The sequence below is a fragment of the Salmo salar genome, chromosome ssa26 (genome assembly GCF_905237065.1).
Source record: "Salmo salar chromosome ssa26, Ssal_v3.1, whole genome shotgun sequence".
Taxonomy (NCBI): Eukaryota; Metazoa; Chordata; class Actinopteri; order Salmoniformes; family Salmonidae; genus Salmo; species Salmo salar.
In genome coordinates this window covers 5,790,213-5,809,669 of record NC_059467.1, presented here as the reverse complement: position 1 = coordinate 5,809,669, position 19,457 = coordinate 5,790,213, and the positions used below count along the sequence as shown (strand labels likewise).

At 42.4% G+C, this 19,457-nt stretch overlaps 1 protein-coding gene across 1 annotated transcript in view; it reads right to left on the bottom strand.

Moving 5' to 3' along the window:
- Positions 1-7,230: 7,230 nt before the first annotated feature.
- The window catches only part of LOC106587056 (cytoskeleton-associated protein 5), an 83,251-nt gene continuing 71,024 nt past the window's right edge, over positions 7,231-19,457 (bottom strand). The window contains 7 exon segments of the mRNA XM_045709034.1: positions 7,231-7,756; positions 10,063-10,166; positions 10,274-10,436; positions 10,665-10,739; positions 10,881-10,988; positions 12,626-12,814; positions 18,491-18,566. Coding sequence (XP_045564990.1) covers positions 7,529-7,756; positions 10,063-10,166; positions 10,274-10,436; positions 10,665-10,739; positions 10,881-10,988; positions 12,626-12,814; positions 18,491-18,566 — 943 coding nt within the window. The 3' untranslated portion in view covers positions 7,231-7,528.

Below are 19,457 nucleotides of genomic sequence, written 5' to 3'. Positions count from 1 at the left end.
CTGGATGGGCGGGCAGCGATCGGTTGAAGAGCAGTATGCATTTAAGAGCAGTTGGAGGCCACGGAAGGAGAGTTGTATGGCATTGAATGTTCGTCTCCATTTGGTTCCTTTCCCAGGCTTTACCGTTTCTGTTCCTGGGTCAAGTCTGTGCGTTTGTGTTACGTGTTTGTTTCATTTATTTATTAACTGCTTCCCGACTCTCAACGCACATTGTTTGTGAGTCCATAGTGTTCTATATCCATCTGCAAGTCTCTATTGTGCGGCGCAATAGACCTGATAAAGTTAACCTAAATGTTTGCCATCAGATACTGTATCTGAAAGATGGCGCCGACAGATATGGCAGCTCTGCTTTTAGCTCCTAAGCAACTTTCCAGTTTTTTTTTGTGTGTTATTACATTTCTAGCCTAGGAAATGTTTTGTGTTATTACATACAGCCGGAAAGAACTTTTGGATATCAGAGTGCCGGTAACTCGCTAGCATTACGATCAAGAATACGACTTTCCCGAATTGGATCCTTTGTTCGTACCCCCAGGGCAATTTAACTTATTCCAGAGGCTGTTCCAAAACACCACTGGCGGAGACGAGGTTTCCAGAGTGGACTTCTAGTCAGACTCAGGAGGCGTGCACAACATCCACCGCTTCTGAGTATATTACTCACTAATGTTCAGTCTCTGCACAATAAAGTACATGAGCTCAGGGCGAGGATCTCCTTCCAGAGAGACATCAGGCATTGTAAAGTACTCTGTTTCACAGACACATGGCTCTCAGGATATACTGTCCACGTCCATACAGCCAGCTGGGTTCTCAGTACATCGCACAGACCGGAATAAAGAACTCTCCGGGAAGAAGAAAGGCGGGGGGTGTATGTTTCATGATTAACTACTCATGGTGTGATTTTGATAACATACAGAAACTCAAGTCCTTTTGTTCACCCGACCTAGAATACCTCACAATCAAATGCCGACCGTATTACCTCCCAAGAGAATTCTCTTCAATTAGTCACAGCAGTGTACATTCCCCCTCAAGCTGATACCACAATGGCCCTCAAACTACACTGGACTTTATGCAAACTGGAAACCAAATATCCTGAGGCTGCATTTATTGTAGCTGGGGATTTTAACAATGCAAATTTGATTAAAACGCTACCGAAAGTTCTACCAACACATTGACTGTAGTTGCTCGCTGTGAAAAAAACGTTGGACCACTACTACTCAACTTATGGAAATGCCTACAAGGCCCTCCCCCCACCCTCCCTTCGGCTAATCTGATCACAAATCCATTTTGCTACCCCCTTCCTATAGGCAGAAACTCAAACAGAAAGTGTCCGTGCGAAGCAGCAGAGGAAGGACCATCCTCTTCAGTGAAATGTAATAAAAATAACTGATTTTAAAATACACTGTTTGCAATGAAGGTCTACAGTAATTTCAACAGCACTGTCTGGGGTAGCACCATGTTGCTGCTGGAGGACAGCTAGCTTCCGTCCTCCTCTGGCTATATTGACTTCAATTCAAAACGTAGGAGGCTCGTAGGCCTCACCCCCTTCCATAGACATACATGGTAATTATGACCACTGCAATTAGGATGTCCTCCAACCAATCAAAGCTTTTGCAGTATGAACTGACATGTTGTCCATCCAATCATAGAATTAGGATCAGAGTATGAACCTAGTGAGTTGTATTGGGATTGTGTCACAGAGCATTATGGGGGTTCTGTGTGTTGAGAAGCTTGTTGGATAGAGATTAAGAGTGAAAAGTGATAATTGAGCATTTTTGGGGATATTATTCAAATTCATTTTTTCAAATTACAGGAGACTGAGGAGGTATATTATTTTCTTGGTTTAAGAACCATTTTTGTGACCAGTTTCCTCCACTAGAATGGCCAACACTGCCAAAAATGTTGTGGACTTGTTGAAAAACCCATTTCATTTTCTGGGGTACACGGAAAATGTGCAAATCAAAAGTGAGGGTCAACCTCTGTCTGAGATCAGTTTCATGAAGAAGGATGAAAAGGTGAGGGCGTTCAATACCAACTGGTATCAAAAGTATAGCTGGTTAACAGGGAGCTTTTCATCAAGCCGCCTGTATTGCTGGCCTTGCCTGCTTTTTGGAAAGTCAGCCTTGGTTGGTTTGAAAGGTGGGTACAGTGACACGAAGAACATTGATCGTTTAGCTAAACGGCAAAACAAAAGCAGGGAGCATATCAATGCCCACATCAGATTCAAGCTTCTGGGAAAAAGCTGCATCGACTAGGACGAAGCTCTGAATATTCAAACTGTGGAACACAACGAGAAAGTAAGAATAAACAGGGATGTTCTCAAGCGGCTTATCAACAGCCCTGCCTTTTTGGGCATGCATGAATTTGCTTTTAGAGGACACGACGAGGAAAGTTCTGCTGACAAGGGCAACTACAAGGAGATTGCAGAGGTACTTGCACATTACGACACTTTACTTAAAAAAAATATAATATTTCACCTTTATTTAACCAGGTAGGCCAGTTGAGAACAAGTTCTCATTTACAACTGCGACATGGCCAAGATAAAGCAAAGCTGTTCGATAAAAACAACAGTTACAAACGTACAGTCAATAACACAATATAAAAATCTATGTACAGTGTGTGCAAATGTAGAAGATTAGGGAGGTAAGGGAAAAAAATAGGCCAGAGGTGAAATGTACAATTTAGCATTAACACTGGAGTGATAGATGTGCAGATGATGCGCAAGTAGAGATACTGGGGTGCAAAAGAGGAAAAAGCTAACAATATGAAGATGAGGTAGTTAGGTGTGCTATTTACAGATTGGCTGTGTACAGGTACAGTTATCGGTAAGCTGCTGACAGCTGATACTTAAAGTTAGAGGGGGAGATATAAGTCTCCAACTTCAGTGATTTTTGCAATTCATTCCAGTCTTTGGCAACAGAGAACTGGAAGGAAAGGTAGCCAAAGGAGGTGTTAGCTTTGGGGATGACCAGTGAAATATACCTGCTGGAGCGCGTGCTATGGGTGGGTGTTGCTATGGTGACCAGTGAGCTGAGATAAGGTGGGGCTTTACCTAGCAAAGACATAGATGACCTGGAGCCAGTGGGTTGCCGACGAATATGTAGCGAGTGCCAGCCAACGAGAGCATACAGGTCGCAGTGGTGGGTAGTATATGGGGCTTTGTTGACAAAACGGATGGCACTGTAATAGACTACATCCAGTTTGCTGAGTAGAGTGTTGGAGGCTATTTTGTAAATGACATCGCCGAAGTCAAGGATCGGTAGCATAGTCAGTTTTACGAGGGTATGTTTGGCAGCATGAGTGAAGGATGCTTTGTTGTGAAGTAGGAAGCCGATTCTAGATTTAATTTTGGATTGGAGATGCTTAATGTGAGTCTGGAAGGAGAGTTTACAGTCTAACCAGTCACCTAGGTATTTGTAGTTGTCCACATATTCTAGGTCAGAACCTTCCAGCGTAGTGATGCTAGTTGTGCGGGTAGCAATCGGTTGAAGAGCTGCATTTAAGAGCAGTTGTAGGGCACGGAAGGAGAGCTGTATGGCATTGAATGCTCGTCTCGGCAGGGGTACCCTGTCACTGAGCAGGTAACCATCAAACTATGATAATACAGTTTAAAGTTTCAGTTGCACTAGCAGGAAACAAAATATTGATTATAATAGGATATAGCTATTTAAACTCACCACGGGCAAATCTAGCGCTCAGTACACTCACAAAAAACTTGCAAGTCATGCAGACCCAGGCCACTTTGCTTCCACGTTGCTGATGTGGGCTGCATCACATAACACAGATCTTCAGTGCAGAACAGTAATTAGCTGCAGTAGCTGTATTGTGAAGTATCTTTCATTTGGAATGTTAAAGGCTACTATTTAGGCCTACCTGCACATTAATGCTGTGGAAAGACTTCCTATTCACAATCTCCATTTACTGAAGGAGCTGTGACAGGAATATGAGTGCCAACTATGCAGCCAATCACACCTGGAAACCCTAAAATATACTGCTCAAAAAAATAAACACTTAAACAACACATCCTAGATCTGAATGAAAGAAATAATCTTATTAAAAACGTTTTTCTTTACATAGTTGAATGTGCTGACAACAAAAATCACACAAAAATAATCAATGGAAATCCAATTTATCAACCCATGGAGGTCTGGAATTGGAGTCACACTCAAAATGAAAGTGGAAAAACACACTAGAGGCTGATCCAACTTTGATGTAATGTCCTTAAAACAAGTCAAAATGAGGCTCAGTAGTGTGTGTGGCCTCCACGTGCCTGTATGACCTCCCTACAACGCCTGGGCATGCTCCTGATGAGGTGGCAGATGGTCTCCTGAGGGATCTCCTCCCAGACCTGGACTAAAGCATCCGCCAACTGCTGGACAGTGTGTGGTGCAACGTGGCGTTGGTGGATGGAGCGAGACATGATGTCCCAGATGTGCTCAATTGGATTCAGGTCTGGGGAACGGGCGGGCCAGTCCATAGCATCAATGCCTTCCTCTTGCAGGAACTGCTGACACACTCCAGCCACATGAGGTCTAGCATTGTCTTGCATTAGGAGGAACCCAGGGCCAACCGCACCAGCATATGGTCTCACAAGGGGTCTGAGGATCTCATCTCGGTACCTAATGGCAGTCAGGCTACCTCTGGCGAGCACATGGAGGGCTGTGCGGCCCCCCAAAGAAATGCCACCCCACACCATGACTGACCCACCGCCAAACCGGTCATGCTGGAGGATGTTGCAGGCAGCAGAACGTTCTCCACGGCGTCTCCAGACTCTGTCACGTCTGTCACATGTGCTCATGTAACCGATGTGAAATGGCTAGTTAGTTAGCGGTGGTGCGCGCTAATAGCGTTTCAATCGGTGATGTCACTCGCTCTGAGACTTGAAGTAGGGTTGCCCCTTGCGTTGCAAGGGCCGCGGCTTTTGTGGCGCGATGGGTAACGATGCTTCGTGGGGTGTCAGTTGTTGATGTGTGCAAGGGTCCCTGGTTCGAGCCCAGGTTGGGGCGAAGAGAGGGACGGAACCTACACTGTTACACTCAGTGTGAACCTGCTTTCATCTGTGAAGAGCACAGGGTGCCAGTGGCGAATTTGCCAACCTTGGTGTTCTCTGGCAAATGCCAAACGTCCTGCACGGTGTTAGGCTGTAAGCACAACCCCCACCTGTGGACGTCGGGCCCTCATGGAGTCTGTTTCTGACCGTTTGAGCAGACACATGCACATTTGTGGCCTGCTGGAGGTCATTTTGCAGGGCTCTGGCAGTGCTCCTCCTGCTCCTCCTTGCACAAAGGCGGAGGTAGCGGTCCTGCTGCTGGGTTGTTGGCCTCCTCCACATCTGATGTACTGGCCTGTCTCCTGGTAGCGCCTCCATGCTCTGGACACTACGCTGACAGACACAGCAAACCTTCTTGCCACAGCTCGCATTGATGTGCCATCCTGGATGAGCTGCACTACCTGAGCCACTTGTGTGGGTTGTAGACTCCGTCTCATGCTACCACTAGAGTGAAAGCACCGCCAGCATTCAAAAGTGACCAAAACATCAGCCAGCAAGCATAGGAACTGAGAAGTGGTCTGTGGTCACCACCTGCACAACCACTCCTTTATTGGGCATGCTAATTGCCTATAATTTCCACCTGTTGTCTATTCCATTTGCACAACAGCATGTGAAATTTGTCAATCAGTGTTGCTTCCTAAGTGGACAGTTTGATTTCACAGAAGTGTGATTGACTTGGAGTTACATTGTGTTGTTTAAGTGTTCCCTTTATTTTTTTTGAGCAGTGTATATAAAATTAAGTGATTGGTGCTTCAAATCTCAAAGCTTCATAATAAATAATTGGACTGATCCCTGCAATTCTTTAATTCTTGTGGGTCTGTGACTTGGGAACACCACACAAGTGTACAGTAAACGGTTCAGTGGAAGAGTCACATTTCTGACAGTCAAAGAATTTGTTCCGAACTGAGAGCATGTCCACGATGTGTCATATGAACGTTATGAGGGCTGAGAATATTGTTCAGGTGTATGATCGATTATGCAGAAAAACATGAACGCTCAAACAGATAATCAGGGAATAAAACATCCAAGCGGGGTCTGATCACTCTCCTGACGGTGATTTCGTGCTTCAATATCAACTGGCTCTTCAAGAAAAGGGCACGCCATATCTGACACCTTCAGTCTGCAGGCTTTAGCTAAAGAGGAGAAACTCCGGGTTAGTCAAACATGCCAGCGAGCAGGTTAGCTTCACGGCGTATGTTGCCATAGTAACTGCCTCAGAGTTAAGCTGAACTGGCTTTGTGAAACCAAAAACACAGAGTTCCCTTCAACTCTGAGTCAGCTGAGTTTTCACTAAACCCGCTTTCTGAAACAGGGCCCTGGGCCATTCCTGCAGTCAGTATGCCAATTGCACGTTCCCTCAACTTGAGACGTGTGGCATTGTGTTGTGACAAAACTGCACATTTTAGTGGCATTTTGTCCCCAGCACAAGGTGCATCTGTAATGATCATGCAGTTTAATCAGTTAATTGATAACCCATCCAACTGATAGGAGTGGCATATCTTGGCAAAGGAGAACTGCTCACTAACTGGGATGTAAACATTTATCCACAAAATTTAAGAAATAAGCTTTTTGTGCGTATGGAACATTTCTAGGATCTTTTATTTCAGCTCATGAAACCAACACTTCACGTTGCATTTATATTCTTCAACGTACAATCTGGTCCGGTTGCAGCCACTAGACCTTATATTCCAAGCAATTAACAAACAGCACGCTTTTACAAGTGTCACAAACGGCCGCTTCAATAAGCCGAGAGGCTTGAACATTATTTGAAGTTCAGTTCATTGCGCATTATGGACTCTAAATGAGCCTAAAGACTTGTTCTTTTCAACGATCCGAGTCAGTAAAACACACCGAACTTCCCATCACTACTGGGCAGGGGCACACCACCAAAATGTACTGTATAGCAAAACCCTGACTGACACACAAACCCCACTATTGCCTAAAGGCTGAATTTGTCCATCGCCCAAGTTGATCCTTTCACAACAAAAATGTATACATTCATATAATTATTCCTTCGCACATAATTATTTTGGAATTGCCCACTGATAGCGCTTAAAGAACTATAAGAATGTGGTCAAATGCAGCTGAAAATGTAATATCTCTTGCTACAAGGAGTACAAAAATAAAAACGGTCACTCGGTTTAACCTTCACCCCTACCTTTTTCAGCCTTGAACATGAAGAACAATTGAAGATATGTCAAACTTTATTTATAAAATACAAAACATAATCCATACAAACATTGCATCACATTCACCACACACACCTCACCTTCATTGGCAATGACTGATCGCGTACACCTCTCAAACACTCCATTTGTGCATTTGTCCTTTGTCCTCTTAAGGGATGCTGGTGGAGTAGACGTCTGTTTTGACGATTGCACCCTTATTTAACTATTTTGTCATTGTCAAGCCAAACGTGATGTTTGGCATGACAATTTCATAAGGAGTTGACAAGAGCAGAAACAGATTGGCACCCAGGCTAGTTTATTGTTGGTTGCCCTTGATCTTCTCTAGTCTCTTCATGAGCTCAGCTAGGTTGCCTGTGGAACCGGAGTCAGCGGGCCGGGCGGGGCTCTGTGGGCGGCGCTGGTCTTGTGATTGGCGGTTGTGGAGGATCTGAGACATCTTGCTCTGGAGCACATCCATAGAGGGGGCCACGGGGTGCTTGGAGATAAGAGCGGTGCGCTCGTCCTCACCCTCCCTCTGCTGAGACTACACGGGAGAGGGGGAAAAGGTGAGAAATCCACTCACTATTTACAATAACAGCAACAAACAAAAAATGTTTCAGTAACCACATTTCCATCCACAGTTCATTTGAGTGAAGTCATATTGTACATACAATTTTAATAAAATCACAGATGGGGTGGAAACAGGAAGTTTGTAATAATTTTTTAATTGACAGAATTTCATCATGGTGGGGTCTTTTTGTGTCAGAAAATGTATTATGCGGGAAATGGCAGTGGAAATGCCTTTGTGCAAATATTGATAAAATAACCATATCTTAGTACATTTGGAGTCACACGATGATATGGTGTGTGGTCCTCCCATTACGACTCAAAACCATGCAGTTAAAATTAAGCTACGGATTAAATAAATTATGATTAAATACATTTCACAGGGCGGTGAAAGTTCAGTGATGAGCTTGATGCTGCTTTCCAATAAATCGAGGGTCTTATTTTGGTGACATGATCAATGCTTGACAAATAAAATTCTCACTCTTATCCATAATAATCTCATGTTGACTAGCCAATCCGCACAGCCCACCAACACTACCTGTTGGGAGGTGCCAAGAACAGAGTAGGCACGTGCTATTTAACGCAACAGTTTGTGACAACTTATATTTTTATCGGTTGAGTTGAAAATGTGATGGAAACACATTGAACTTTAAGTTCATGTATCGACTAAAAATGTAAGTAAAAAAGTACATTGTGTGCACTAACATCACACACTGATTTTTATCCAGAACAAATCCATTTGGTGGGAAAATGCTGATATTTTCTTTGAGGACTATAGATTATTCGCATGAAAATCTGTCACCAATTGGTCAGATGTAACTTGCAAATAGGTATGTTAATTGTTAACTGTAAACCACCTGAATACATGTAACCGATCATGTTTGTCAGATTATAGGTGAATTTGAATAATGTAGTCAAATTAAATAAGTGTGTTTAATTCGCTATAAATCTTAATTATCAAACACCCACCGCATACAGAGTATTATTGAACATCACCTGTCGGCAGCGAGAGTTCGCAGCTCCTCAAACTGCTTGCTACGCGGAGCGAAATGCATTCCTTTAAGCCTGGTCCTTGTGCAACATTCCTAAATGCAATCTAGTGTGAAAACAGTTTATGGTTACCATTAAAAGAGGGGATTCCTTTCAATTGCTACTATATTTATTTCTCAACTCGTAATATCAAGCAAATTGCACTGTTTAATAACCTGATTAGCTTATCTGGCATGGTTAAAATTAAAATGGAACCACGGGGGGGGCGCCCTCTAGTCGGCATTTCAGTGCAAAGGCAATACGGTGGGGTATCACAGACAGACAACGTGGTCACTGAAAATAACTCACCCCCGTTACATTCATTTGGACAAGCTGATTTGGCAAATTTTACACATAGGCAATTAAAAAAATGCTTTACATTGGCCATTTCATTTGAGTAGTTGAATGTTCAATAATAGCCTCTTGACTGATATTGATTGTGTCAATTTCAGCTCTTAATGAAAAATGTCAGTGCCTTGTAAACATGCATTTGTATTTTCTGTGGGTCATGTCATTTTACTAGTTGGAAGGAATTTATCCGGTTGTTAACAGAGTTGATTGACTATACAATAAATAAAAAAAATCATAAAAATCCGTAAGTTTATCTGCGGTGAAAAGTGACCGAGCTAGAGCGGTGTTTGTCAGACCATGAGACATCCTGAAAAATGGTCTTCTTACAAAAACTTCAGTAGAGTCCAAACGGTCTGAGCTAAAAACTTATGCCCAATATGGAAAGCGAAAATTCTCAAACATGGTGTTCTCGGTTTTGATCTACAACTCCTACAAGTGTCACAGGACTAGTCTGAAGGTAACCGGTACCAGTAAAAAAAAAAAGTATGAAGGTAGTTAAACGCCTACCCAGGGAAGGGGTTTGTGTGTAAAAATATGCATTTCCTGAGTAAAAAAAAAAAATCCTAGATTTAGGACAGACACTTCAAAACCTTGTTTCTTATTATTTAATTTATTAGTAATATATTTGTCCATTTACAAAATGTGTTATTCAAATTATTTCTATGGGCTTTAAGTAGTAAAGGCTGAAACCAATATTTAATCAAATGGTTTTTTATACCTAAAGGGGTCTTACAAATGTCAAATAGCTAAATGATCCATAGTACGACCATCTTAAAATAATTCCATATGCAGTTCAGACACCACCCCCCCCATTTTAAATGGAAGAATTCACCGGTTAATGGGGGTCGATTAGTCAGCAGCAAAATTTACCAGAATTCGCATCCCTTCTTGCAAATACTGTACCTTGTTGTTCTCCAGGCCATGCAGCTGTCGGAGTATCTTGAGTCGCTCCTGGTAGACTGAGGGTCTGAGCTCGTCTCTGCCAGGAGTAGGGTCCAGACCCACACCTAATGAGGATAAATAATAGGTTAGAACAGGTGGTGTTGAGAAGCATGTGTGTAGACCTGTGGTGAGGGGCTATATCTTCTATGCTGACCCTCTCTGTTGTGTGTACCTGTGGTTGGGTATGGTGTCCTGGCCTTGTCTCCTCTCTCTAAACAGAGTGTGTTCAGGCTGTGCTCTACAAAGGTCTGAAATGTCTGTGGCAGCTTCTTCAGGTGGGAGGCAAGGTCCACCTCAGGGTGTCTCTGCTTAAACTCCCACAGCTTAGACACACCCTACACACACAATTAAAGAGAGTCACACTGTCAGGAAAACACTATGACAGAGCATGGAAAAACCCAGACTAATCACACTGGGTAGGAAGACCCGCTCTCTCACACACACACACGGCTGATGACAAACCAAATCATCCCTAAGGCCTATATTTTGTAGATAACGTTCTTGGCTAGTTTGCCATTGGGTTAGATTGTCTGACAGTAATTACATGGGAATCTGAACCTCACCTCTTTGCTGTTCTCCTTGGAAGAGATCTTTTTGAAGATCTCCCCCAACACCTCTGCATCCTTTGATTTGGGAACCTTTTAGGAGACGACAAATAGAAGATATGCGGCTTTATACTTAGTAACAAGCAGCATTCAGAGTGTCCTTGATGAAAATGTAGAACCATCTGTCATGAGGGAAAGAGAGCCCGTGAACAAACTAGATGTGTAGGAGTGTACCGTGTGTGCAGTCTCTCTGTCTGTCTTGGCAGACTTGACAACCCTCTTCAGATGAGCCTCCAATTCAGACTCACTCTTGTCCTCAATCAGTGACAGGTGATCCAGGATCTGTTCATGGAAAAGACAAACATTCAACACAAACAAAAATCAAAACTACTGGGATAAATGTTGAAATCAAATTTTAGTAAAGGTATCGAGCCAAGTCCGTGAACACGCATGTAATCATGACATAATTGGGCAATCACGAAAGCCAACAACCTGAGTAAACTGTCTGCATGTGCACATCACGTTTATGTTGATTTTGTCCATCTACGATAATGACAGGTTAAAATATCTGAGAATCAATTATATTAATTGGGGGCAGGTGGAAACACGCATGAAACATCAAATGGACATTTAGCTAGATTGTGTCCTGGGAGAAACATTGGGGTGTTAATTTACGTGAAATGCATTTGGTCCTTTGTAGAATTTTGACTCGGTCATACAAAATCATGGGTTTCTCTAATCCAACAATTAAGCCACAGATAAGGGGAAACCTAGTTAGTCATCTTTGATTAATCTCCAGGTTCATCTTCCAAACACCCACGTGAAAACCAATGAGTAGATAGGCGGGACTTGCAGGGCTTCGAGTGTCTCAAATAGAACCAAGATATATTTCAGTGTTTTGCAACAGATGGTTGCTGACACGAGCAAGCAGTGTACATGCACTGAATAACACGTACACGTTAAATTGCAGTTAGGGTGTAAGGCACAGAAATTTTAAATAAGCAAATTATGAGGATCCAAAGGAGAATCCAATGGTGTTTAAATAAGCAAATTACAGTACATGTCCAAAAGTATGTGGACATATGCGAACATATCATTCTGAAATCATGGGCATTAATATGGAGTTGTTCCCCCCTTTGCTGCTATAACAGCCTCCACTATTCTGGGAAGTCAAATTATTTGACACCGATCTTGACAAACCATTTCTGTATGGACCTTGCTTTGTGCACGGGGGCATTCTCATGCTGAAACAGGAAAGTGCCTTCCCAAACTGTTGCCACAAAGTTGGATGCACAGACACGTCTAGAGTGTCAATGTGCTATAACATTAAGATTACCCTTCACTGGAACTAAGGGGCCTAGCCCAAACCATGAAAAACAACCCCAGACCATTATTCCTCCATCAAACTTTACAGTTCGTCAGACTGCCAGATAGTGAAGCACGATTCATCACTCCAGAGAATGTTTCCACTGCTCCACAGTCCAATGGTGGTGAGCTTCACACCACTCCAGCCGGCGCTTGGCTGTGTGCGGCTACTTGGCCATGGAAACCCATTTCATGAAGCTCCCAACAAACAGTTCTTAAGCTGACGTTTTTTCCAGAGGGAGTTTGGAACTCGGTAGTGAGTGTTGCAACCGAGGACAGACGATTTTTACCACTACAACGTCCCCGTTCTGTGAGCTTGTGCGGACCACCACTTTGCGGTTGAGCCGTTGTTGCACCTAGACGTTTCCACTTCACAACAGCAGCACTTAGTTCATCAAATTTCTGCCCAGCTAGAGCTGCCCCGGTCATCTGATTTGTTGGAATTGTGGCATTCTATGACGGTGCCACTGAGCTCTTCAGTAAGGCCATTCTGCTACCAATGTTAGTCTCGATTTTATACACTTTTAAGCAACAGGTGTGGCTGAAATAGACGAATCCACACACAAAAGTATGAGGATGCAAAGGGGAATCTAATAGTGTGTGTGTGTGCCAACCGTGGGCCCTGCCAGGCGGCAGAGTGTGTATAGCAGAGTTTGGAGCGTGCGGTGGGGCATGTCAGTCTTGAGCTGCCGTAGGCGGTCTTTGGGGAAGAGCTTCATGAAGTTGTGCACATCCAGCAGGATCTTGTCCAGAGTAAGACTGCTTATGGTGTCTGGCAGGAACTTGATCAAACGCCACAGACACTACAGAGAGACAGAGAGAGAGAGACAGAGAGAGAGAGAGAGAGGTTTAGATTACATACACAAAATCATACACAGGTCCTTGATGGCATGGAGCTCGGCCCCAGTGATGTACTTGGTGGTGCGGACACCCAAGCACATCACAGACTGAGCTCCCTGCCATCCAGGACCTCCATCTCAGGCAGTGTGAAAGGAAGGCCCAGAAAATTGTTAAAGACTCCAGCCACCCAAGCCATAGCCTGTTCTCTCAACTTCCGCACAGCAAGCGGTACCGGAGAATCAAGTCTAACACCAACAGACCCCTGAACAGCTTCAATCCCCAAGTCATAAGACTACTAAATAGCAAAACAAAAAAACGGACCATCAGAAATGACATTCCATTTCATTTTTGAACCATCTCTTGGCACACAAACACACTCACTATGCACACACTTAATTTGCTTACACACAGTCATCTATGCTGCTGCTACTCTGTTTATCATGCACTGAGTATACAAAACATTAACACTTTCCTAATATTGAATTTAGTTTTGCGCAACCCCTCCCTTTTGCCCTCAGAAAAGCCTCAATTTGACATGGCAACGGGTCGAAAGCATTCCACAGGATGCTGGTCCATGTTGACGACAAAGCTTCCCACAGTTAAGTTGGCTGAACGTCTTTTGGGTGGGTGGACCACTCTTACATACATGGAATTCGTTGAGCGCGATAAAACCCAGCTGTGTTGCAGTTCTTGACACTCAAACCTGAGAGCTGATTGTCTCTCCGCTAGACACTAAAGACCCATCATATCTGGCACTGTGCCCTCAATCGTGGAATTGAACGCTTTAGCAGAATTCTCTTCACAATTGGCTGTGACAATTGCAGGTCAAATGGGTGCAACTTTTGTTGACAATTTCAATACATTTTGGAAACAAAACATTTTAGAAGGAGGATGGGATCCACCCAAATCATTTGGGTTCCTGGATCCTTTCACAGCATTAAGGCTGCATTAATCCCTACCATTGTGTCGCTGAGTCATCATAATGCTTTAGCAAATGTACATTATACCAGGGACATTGGTAGACAATGTAAGTAACCTCATTTGTCCCTCTAACTTCCCTAAATGCCTCTGCTGATCCTACAGCTATTGTATGGAGCAATCATGTGTCTATGAACCAGATTTATGCTTTTAGCACTGAGGCAGTGTGCCCTAGCAGGAAGTCCACTGTGTGCAACTCACCTTCCACTAACATAAATAACATGAGAATATCTACTTCTGCTTAGCTTCCCAGTAAAGCAATGAAAACAAGCAAGCATGCAAGAAAAGTTCTCAAAATAAACCACGTTAACATACGTAGCTTAAGAAACAAGGTTCATGAAATCAAAAACTTTCTAGTAATAGATGACATTGATATTCTGACCATCTCTGAAACTCACTTAGACAATACCTAGCAAACAGTTACTAATAAGGATGCACCCATTAAGAAAACAACTAAAAACTTCAATTCCTCATCAATCCACGAGGATTTAAACATTTTATGGTTGAGAGGGATGAGGCAAAAGGAACGGTAAATAAGTCTGGCTGCACAACCGATTGGCAAACATACTAATCACTTAACGTGATTAAACTTAAAAAGAATAAACTACCCAATGAAACAAAGAAATTACTTTGGGAAAAAAGGCAAACTCAGCTCCATTGAATCAGAAGGCTCCTTCATTACAAAACCGACTGATATTGTAAACTACTTTAATATATATATTTTTTCCATTGCCAAGATTAGCAAAATTAGGCATGGCAGCAACAAATGCTGACACTACACATCCAAGTATATCAGACAAAATTATGAAAAGACAAGAACTGTAATTTTGAATTCCATAAAGTGAATGTGGTAAAGGTGAAAAAATTGTCTATTAACAATGACAAGCCACCAGGGTCTGACAACTTGGATGGAAAATTACTGAGGACAATATTGCCACTCCTATTTGCCATATCTTCAATTTAAGCATACTAGAAAGTGTGCCCCCCCTCAGGCCTGGAGGGAAGCATAAGTCACTCCGCTACCTAAGAACAGTAAATCCCCTTCACTGGCTCAAATAGACGACCAATCAGCTTGTTACCAACCCTTAGTAAAGTTATGGGAAAAATTGTGTTTGACCAGATACAATGCTATTTTACAGTAAACAAATTGACAGACTTTCATCATGCTTATTGCGATTAGAGGTCGACCGATTATGATTTTTCAACGCCGACACCGATTATTGGAGGGCCAAAGCGCCGATATCGATTAATCGGCCGATATTTTTTATTTATTTGTAATATTGACAATTACAACAATACTGAATGAACACTTATTTTAACTTAATATAATACATCAATAAAATCTAGCCTCAAAGAAACATGTTCAATTTGGTTTAAATAATGCAAAACAAAGTGTTGGAGAAGAAAGTAAAAGTGCAATATGTGCCATGTAAAAAAGCTAACGTTTAAGTTCCTTGCTCAGAACATGAGAACATATGAAAGCTGGTGGTTCCTTTTAACATGAGTCTTCAATATTCCCAGGTAAGAAGTTTTAGGTTGTAGTTATTATAGGAATTATAGGACTATTTCTCTATACGATTTGTATTTCATATACCTTTGACTATTGGATGTTCTTATAGGCACTTTAGTATTGCCAGTGTAACAGTATAGCTTCCGTCCCTCTCCTCGCGCCAATCTGGGCTCGAACCAGGAACACATCGACAACAGCCACCCTCGAAGCAGCATTACCCATGTAGAGGAAGGGGAACAACTACTCCAAGTCTCAGAGCGAGTGACATTTGTAACGCTATTAGCGCGCACCCGATAACTAGCTAGCCATTTCACATTGGTTACGCCAGCCTAATCTTGGGAGTTGATAGGCTTGAAGTCATAAACAGCGCAATGCATTGCGAAGAGCTGCTGGCAAAATGCACGAAAGTGATGTTTGAATGAATGCTTACGAGCCTGCTGGTGCCTACCACCGCTCAGTCAGAATGCTCTATCAAATCATAGACTTAATTATAATATAATAAACACACATAAATACGAGCCTTAGGTCATTAATATGGTCGAATCCGGAAACTATCACCTCGAAAACAAAAGTTTTTTCTTTCAGTGAAATATGGAACCGGTCCGTATTTTTATCTAACGAGTGGCATCCCTAAGTCTAAATATTCCTGTTACATTGCACAACCTTCAATGTTATGTCATAATTACGTAAAATTCTGGCAAATTAGTTCGCAACGAGCCAGGCAACGAATGCAAGAGCAGTGACACAATTTCATGTTAGCAGGCAATATTAACTAAATATGCAGGTTTAAAAATATATACTTGTGTATTGATTTTAAAGAAAGGCATTGATGTTTATGGTTTGGCTTTTGGTATGGTATGGCTTTTTTCGCAAATGCGCTTGTTAAATCACCCGTTTGTCGAAGTAGGCTGTGATTCGATGAGAAATTAACTGGCACCGCATCGATTATATGCAACGCAGGACACGTTAGATAAACTAGTAATATCGTCAACCATGTGTAGTTAACTAGTGATTATGTTAAGATTGATAGTTTTTTTAAGATAAGTTTAATGCTAGCTAGCAACTTACCTTGGCTTCTTGCTGCCCTCACGTAACAGGTAGTCAGCCTGCCATGCAGGCTCCTCGTGGAGTGCAATGTAAGGCAGGTGGTTAGAGCGTTGAAATCGACCCTAATTATCCCGATTAAATCGGTCGACCTTTAATTGCGATAGACAATCAACAAGCAGAGCGCTTAAAAATTACTGATTGGTTGAGAGAAATTAATAAAAATATTGTGGGGGCTGTTTTGTTAGACTTCAGTGCAGCTTTTGACATTATCCAGCATCGTCTGCTGCTGGAAAAACCTGTGTGTTATGGCTTTACATCCCCAAACACGGAACCCAAACCGGCTGCGCGCGTGCGCCATCGTGCATACATTTATTTTGTCCCCACACCAAACGCGATCACGACACGCAGGTTAAAATATCAAAACAAACTGAACCAATTACATTAATTTGGGGGCAGGTCAAAAAGCATTAAACATTTATGGCAATTTAGTTAGCTAGTTTGCACTTGCTAGCTTGCTGTTGCTAGCTAACTTGTCCTGGGATATAAACATGGAGTTATTTTACCTGAAATGCACAAGGTCCTCTACTCCACCAATTAATCCACACAAAAAGGTCAACCAAATATTTTCTAGTCATCTCTCCACCTTCCAGGCCTTTTCTTCTCTTGACTTTATATTGCAATTGGCAACTTTCATAAATTAGGTGCATTACCGCCACTGACCTCGTTCGTCTTTCAGTCACCCACGTGGGTATAACCAATGAGGAGATGGCACGTGGGTATCTGCTTCTATAAAGCAATGAGATGGGAGAGGCTGGACTTGCAGCGCGATCTGCGTCACAAATAGAACTTACTTCTATTTTAGCCCATGGCAACGCAAACGCTCGTTGGCGCACGCGAGCAGTGTGGGTGCAATCATTTAATACAGATTTCTCAATTTATTTTGCAATGCTCACGCACACGACACGAGGGGTGTAGTCAGCCTGTTATATTGTCGATTAAACAACAGAGGGTGTTCTTTAATAAGCCTCCAACAATCCAGGTAGATTACTTTTTTCAATCTTCACTAACGACATGCCACTGGCTTTGAGTAAAGCCATTGTGTCCATGTATGCGGATGACAACACTATACGAGTCAGCTACTACAGCAACTGAAATGACTGCAACACTACGTAGATCTGCACTTAGTTTCAGAATGGGTGGCAATGAATAAGTTATTCCTAAATATTTCCAAAACTAAAGGCATTGTATTTGGGACAAATCATTCACTAAACCCTAAACCTCAACTAAATCTTGTAATGAATAATGTGGAAAATGAGCACTGAGGTGAATAAACTGCTTGGAGTAACCCTGGATTGTAAACTGTCATGGTCAAAACATTGATACAACAGTAACTAAGATGGCGAAAACTGTGTCCATAATAAAGCGCTGCTCTACCTTAACAGCACTAACAACAAGGCAGGTCCTACAGGCCCTAGTTTTGTGGCACATTGACGACTGTTCAGTCATGTGGTCAGGTGCTACAAAGAGGGGCTTAGGAAAATTGCAATTGGCTGAGAACAGGATAGCAGAGCTGGCCCTTGGATGTACACAGAAAGCAAACAATAATATGCATGTCAATCTCACCTGGCTCAAAGTGGAGAGATTGACTTGATCACTAGTTATATTTGTGAGAGGTATATTATTTATATATGAACCTTAACTGACTTGCCTAGTTTAAGTAAAGAAAACAATTCTTATTTACAATGCCGAGGAGGAATGGGCCAAAATTCTCCCAACTTATTGTGGGAAGCTTGTGGAAGGCTACCCAAAACGTTTGACCCACGTTAAACAATTTAAAGGCAATGCTACCAAATACTATTGAGTGTATGTAAACTTCTGACCCACTGGGAATGTGATGAAATAAATAATTCTCTACTATTATTCTGACATTTCACATTCTTAAAACAAAGTGGTGATCCTAACTGGCCTAAAACAGGGATTTTTTTACTCAGATTAAATGTCAGGAATTGTGAAAAACTGAGTTTAAATGTATTTGGCTAAGGGGCATGTAAACTTCGGACTTCAACTATATATGTTTTTCACAAATTGGACCACACAGTTCTACCTTCATGATGAGTTCAGAGAATTTGGGGGAGCCAGCAGAGGACAGGAGGCTGTCCTGCAGTAGCACCAGAAGAGCACTGGAAAGGAAGAGGTGACAGCACATTAATAAACAACAGTAACTGCCAGAAGACTATCTGATCAGTCCTCTTCAATTCTGCATCATACAAGTGAATACACTAATACAAATTGATTGTTACGGGTCAGTTTTCTCCAGTGTGCAGTAAACACACTGGGGGGAGGGGACCATTGCCTTATTTCCAATAGAGCATATTGGATGTGTTATAACGTATAATGTTATGTTACAGGTTGAGAGAAATGTAAGTAGTTAATGTGACCGACAGTGACACATGCAATACCGCCTTGCACACAAGCCTGCATCTAGCTGATCTGAGGTGTAATCATTTGTCCCAACAGTTGCAAATACGAGTTTCTATTGGACAAATTCAGGTAGGTCCCTTCACCTTTTGTTTCCTTCCGTTTAGCAACTGAATCGGCGGAATGAATACACCCTTGATCACCCGCACACACAGTTCACTTCCATAGCAGCCACATACAGCATCACTACTTCTTGCATCTACGCTTTCCTCTTCTCACCTTTTCCCTTCGCTTGGTCTTCAGTGCACAACACAACCGTCTGTGAGCAGGCGCAAACACCTATCCAAGCCAAACATTCATACCATAATGGCTAACCAGCCTACATTGTCACCGTATTAATCTTCGTCAACAAACTAGAACGCGTTAGTAAACCCACAATCCAATCCATGTGTACAATCACGCAGTAGTGTACAGCAAGCAGTTACACCGGCCGGCCCTGGTAAGAATAAATTCATAAAACCAGAAGCTTATCTTAACCTGGAAGTTGCAGTGTTTGATAGCTAACAAATATAATTTCTGAGTCAGGTTGTTGAGTAGGCCAAATTAGCTGCATTAGCTAAGTGCTGCTGCTTGTCCTTAAGTTTTTCCCGGAA